This window comes from Physella acuta, unplaced genomic scaffold (genome assembly GCF_028476545.2).
Source record: "Physella acuta isolate Inbredline_101_S28 unplaced genomic scaffold, ASM2847654v3 ptg002174l, whole genome shotgun sequence".
Classification (NCBI taxonomy): domain Eukaryota; kingdom Metazoa; phylum Mollusca; class Gastropoda; family Physidae; genus Physella; species Physella acuta.
In genome coordinates this window covers 2,100-7,277 of record NW_026733675.1, presented here as the reverse complement: position 1 = coordinate 7,277, position 5,178 = coordinate 2,100, and the positions used below count along the sequence as shown (strand labels likewise).

Genomic DNA, 5,178 nt, shown 5'->3' with positions numbered 1-5,178 from the left:
TTATTGGTATAAACCATAATACTTTTACGTTGATAAATATGCTACCAAAACAAAAACAACCCACACGAATAAACACCCGCAATTTTTCAATTCTCAACAATTAAATCAAAAGCATTTTTGTGACTTTTCTTCTGTGACTTTATTTCTGTGACTTTTTTTTCCAATAACACTTTTCCTTTGTGTATTTTTACCCGTGACTTTTTTTCCTAGCAAAAACTGAGACTTTTTCCCTGTGTTTTTTTTCCCTTCACCATGTGATGTAGTCTTCTTTCATTCATTTAAGAAACCGCAATCGACTTCTATTTTTATACTAGCCGTCACGGCCAGGCCCTGCACTGGCCTCTGTGAGAACCTTATTTGTAAAGAACCATAACATGTGTGTTTAGTAATCAGCATTTAACACTTGAGGCAATGGAAGTATTATTTTTTCTTATATGCTTTTGTAATCCTTGGTTACATACATACAGAATTAAAACTTGTGGGCTTATGTAACAAACAACATAATTTTTTATGTGGTAGTGGTCTTGGAAAATGTTATAGGCCTATAGGCTAAGGAAACAAATAACTTATTATGGATATAATATGCGTTAGTGGTCTTGGAAAATTTAATAGCCTATAGGCAGTGGCGTGGCTTAGTTGAGTGTCACCCCAGTGGTGTGTATGAGTGTATAAGTATAAGTTTTAATCACTGCATACTTAACAGTAACAATGTTTATATATAGTCTGTTAATAATACAGATGGATGTATATAAAATATATGCCACATACACTGTAACACACTATGGTCTAATTGGAATTTTATAATGTTAGAATACAGACATTGTCAGAAAATCACTAAAAAAAACATTTAGTTAGAAATTTTTATTTCTTGTTACAATCCTACAGCAACATTTTCATTAAAATTAGTGTTTTTAAAAATAAAGAAAACAAAAGAAAAAACAACAAAGCATAGATTATGCTAGAAATAGGATACCAAAATGTCAGAACATAACCAATACAGCATTAGTCTTTTTTGTCTTTATTGCCTTTTAATTTGCACATTGTGTGTGGTGTTACTGTTTGCAAATAGAAAAGAAAGTGTCAAGCATTAGAAACTGATAGTTGTTTTAGGGAATGACCCCACTTACACTTCTCAGACTGAGACCAAAGAAAAGATCAACTATAAATGTTCAGCCACAAGAATGGTCTAATTAGGTTATTTTAATATAATAGTTTATTAATAATAGTCTGCTATAATCTTTTATTTTCATTAAAATATATGCAAATGAACATCAATTTAGCTGTATTTGCATATAATATACGAAAATATACACCAGTGTCCTAGAAGATGAACTAAAACATGCTATCCTATTATAAATATATACAGATAATGAATGAATTGAAGATTAGAATGTCTATTCATTTGGTGCTTACATGCTATCCTATTATAAATATATATACAGATCATGAATGAATTGAAGATTAGAATGTCTATTCATTTGGTGCTTACATGCTATCCTATTATAAATATATACAGATCATGAATGAATTGAAGATTAGAATGTCTATTCATTTGGTGCTTCAACAATTTAAAAAATATCATACACTATTTGGGTAAAGTTTTTATGACCAACATCAGATTTATAGAATTTATCTCCTGAATGAACAAAGTGAAAACCCTTTATGACAAAGTTATGACATTCTTAAGGCTTAACCAATTTTTTGTGTGTTTGCTTAGAGAAGAACTATATGAAAACTTTAATGAAAAAAAATCATTCATATGAATGATCTGCTGAATGAATTCTTTTGTGTCTATTAAAATTAGAACTGTTTGAAAACTTTTTATGACAAACATCACATTTTTAAGGCTTAACCCCTAAATGAATTTTTATGTGTATTTTTAGAGTAGAACTGTATGAAAACTTTTTATGACAAAGATCACATTCATAACGCTTAAAAAACATTAAATGAATTTTTTTATGGTTTCTTAAACTAGAACTGTCTGAAAACCTTTTATGACAAACATCACATTCATAAGGCTTAACTTCCAAATGAATAATTTTGTGTTGGCTTAGATAAGAACTGTGTGAAAAACTTTTATGACAAAGATCACATTTATAAGGCTTAATATCTATATGAATATTTTTGTGTTGGTTAAGAACAGAAATGTATGAAAACTTTTTATTACATTTTATTACAAACACCAAATTCATACGGATTATCAGAATTATGTGCTGAATGAATTTTTTTGTGTCTATTAAAATGAGAACTGCCTGAAAACCTTTTATGACAAACATCACATTCATACGGATTATCTGCTGAATGAATTATTTTGTGTCTATTAAAATAAGAGCTGTCTGAAAACCTTTTATGACAAACATCACATTCATAAGGCTTAACCATTAAATGGACTTTCTTATGTCTACTTAAACTAGAACTGCATGCAAACTTTTTATGACAAACATCACATTCGTAAGGCTTAACCCCTAAATGAATTTTAATGTGTATTCTTAGAGTAGAATTTTCTGCAAACTTTTTATGACAAACATCACATTCATAAGGCTTAACCATTAAATGAATTTTTTTGTGTTTGCTTAGTGTAGAACTGTCTGCAAACCTTTTATGACAAACATCACATTCATAAGGCTTAACCATTAAATGGACTTTCTTATGTTTATTTAAACTAGAACTGTGTGAATACTTTTTATGACAAACATCACATTCGTAAGGCATAACCCCTAAATGAATTTTTAGGTGTATTCTTAGACTACTTAGAGTAGAACTGTATGAAAACTTTTTATGACAAAGATCACATTCATAACGCTTAAAAAACATTAAATGAATTCTTTTATGGTTTCTTAAACTAGAACTGTATGAAAACTTTTTATGACAAACATCACATTCATGTGGCTTATCTCCTGAATGAGCTTTTTTATGTTTACTTAAACTAGAACTGTCTGAAAACCTTTTATGACAAACATCACATTCATAAGGCTGAACTTCCAAATGAATATTTTTGTGTTGGCTTAGCTTAGAACTGTATGAAAACCTTTTATGACAAAGATCACATTCATAAGGCTTAACTTCCAAATGAATATTTTTGTGTAGGCTTAGAGAAGAACTGTATGAAAAACTTTTATGACACAGATCACATTTATAAGGCTTAATTTCTATATGAATATTTTTGTGTTGGTTAAGAACATAAATGTTTGAAAACTTTTTATGACAAACACCACACTCATACGGATTATCAGAATTATCTGCTGAATGAATTTTTTTGTGTCTATTAAAATTAGAACTGCCTGAAAACCTTTTATGACAAACATCACATTCATACGGATTATCTGCTGAATGAATTATTTTGTGTCTATTAAAATAAGAGCTGTCTGAAAACCTTTTATGACAAACATCACATTCATAAGGCTTAACCATTAAATGAATTTTTTTGTGTTTGCTTAGTGAGGAACTGTCTGAAAACCTTTTATGACAAACATCACATTCATAAGGCTTAACCATTAAATGGACTCTGTTATGTTTATTTAAACTAGAACTGCATGCAAACTTTTTATGACAAACATCACATTCGTAAGGCTTAACCCCTAAATGAATTTTAATGTGTATTCTTAGAGTAGAATTTTCTGCAAACTTTTTATGACAAACATCACATTCATAAGGCTTAACCCCTAAATGAATTTTTTTGTGTTTGCTTAGTGTAGAACTGTCTGCAAACCTTTTATGACAAACATCACATTCATAAGGCTTAACCATTAAATGGACTTTCTTATGTTTATTTAAACTAGAACTGCATGCAAACGTTTTATGACAAACATCACATTTGTAAGGCATAACCCCTAAATGAATTTTTATGTGTATTCTTAGAGTAGAACTGTATGAAAACTTTTTATGACAAAGATCACATTCATAACGCTTAAAAAACATTAAATGAATTCTTTTATGGTTTCTTAAACTAGAAATGTTTGAAAACCTTTTATGACAATCATCACATTCATAAGGTTTAACCACTAAATGAATTTTTTTGTGCCTACTTAAATTAGAACGGAGTGAAAACTTTTTATGACAAAGATCACATTCATGTAACTTATCTCCTGAATTAACTTTTTTATGTTTTCTTAAACTAGAACTGTCTGAAAACCTTTTATGATAATCATCACATTGAAGAGGCCGCTCCCCTACTTGAGCTTGTTTATGTTTATTCAAGTTAGATCTTTGAAAAAACTGTTCATGATGATCAACAGAAACAAATGTTTTATCTTCAGAAAGTTTTAGCTTTTCTTCTAGTCCTTTTTGTGGTTTATCCTCAAAATCTAAAAATGTCCATAAATCTGGTTTTATGTCTTCACTTCTTGATAACGTCGCTAATTCTAATTTCATATCTTCGCTAGCTAATAATATTGCTAATTCTGATTTTATATCTTCGCTAGTTGATAACATTGCTGATTCTGATTTTATATCTTCAGATCCTGTACATATTGCTGATACAGTAGGTTCCATATCATTATTAATTAAAAATCCTGTTGTTAAATCTTGAGAAGTTATAAATGTCATATTGTGTTTTACATCATCTAAGGATGAAAATGTTGTATTTTTTGTTTTTGTTTCTTTAGAAGATAAAAATTCTGGTGGAACATTGGTTTTAAAATCCTGTGAAGTTATAAATGACATGTTTGGTTTCCTATCATGGAAAGTCAAAATTGTGGACACTTCTGTTTTTATGTCAGCAGAAGATGAAAATACTGTAGATAGCTCTGGCTTCACATCTTCAGAATATGAAAATTTGGTTAATTCCTCTGACTGTATATCTAAATCACATGTTGCCTCTCCCATGCTGCCCTGCTTCTTATAAATGAACTGAGGATAAAATATTTTAAATGTTAATTCAAATTGATTTCAAACTTTTAAATATATTTATAGGCCTAATAGCTACAGTAGATTGGAGTTTATGTTGGTTTAAGATTTAAACTAGGCGGTAGTGCTCATTTTGGTGAATGATAGAGCAGTGGCGTCGATAGGTTGGGTGTCACTCACATATATATATATATATACATACACATAAAAGTGTGTTGGCCTACATAGGGCTAAAATTAAAATGTATGCCACATACACTTTAATCACTACAGACTTAATAGCAATGATGGTTAAGAAAACAGTTGGATTAAGTATTGTTTTCTTAATACTTAG

At 29.5% G+C, this 5,178-nt stretch overlaps 1 protein-coding gene across 1 annotated transcript; it reads right to left on the bottom strand.

Annotated features, from left to right (window-relative positions):
• Positions 1 to 857: 857 nt before the first annotated feature.
• Positions 858 to 4,875, bottom strand: LOC131932438 (zinc finger protein 493-like). The gene has a single exon (XM_059289343.1). It carries the CDS (start codon positions 4,822 to 4,824, stop codon positions 2,164 to 2,166), a length of 2,661 nt encoding a protein of 886 aa, XP_059145326.1. The 5' UTR covers positions 4,825 to 4,875; the 3' UTR covers positions 858 to 2,163.
• Positions 4,876 to 5,178: the final 303 nt, after the last annotated feature.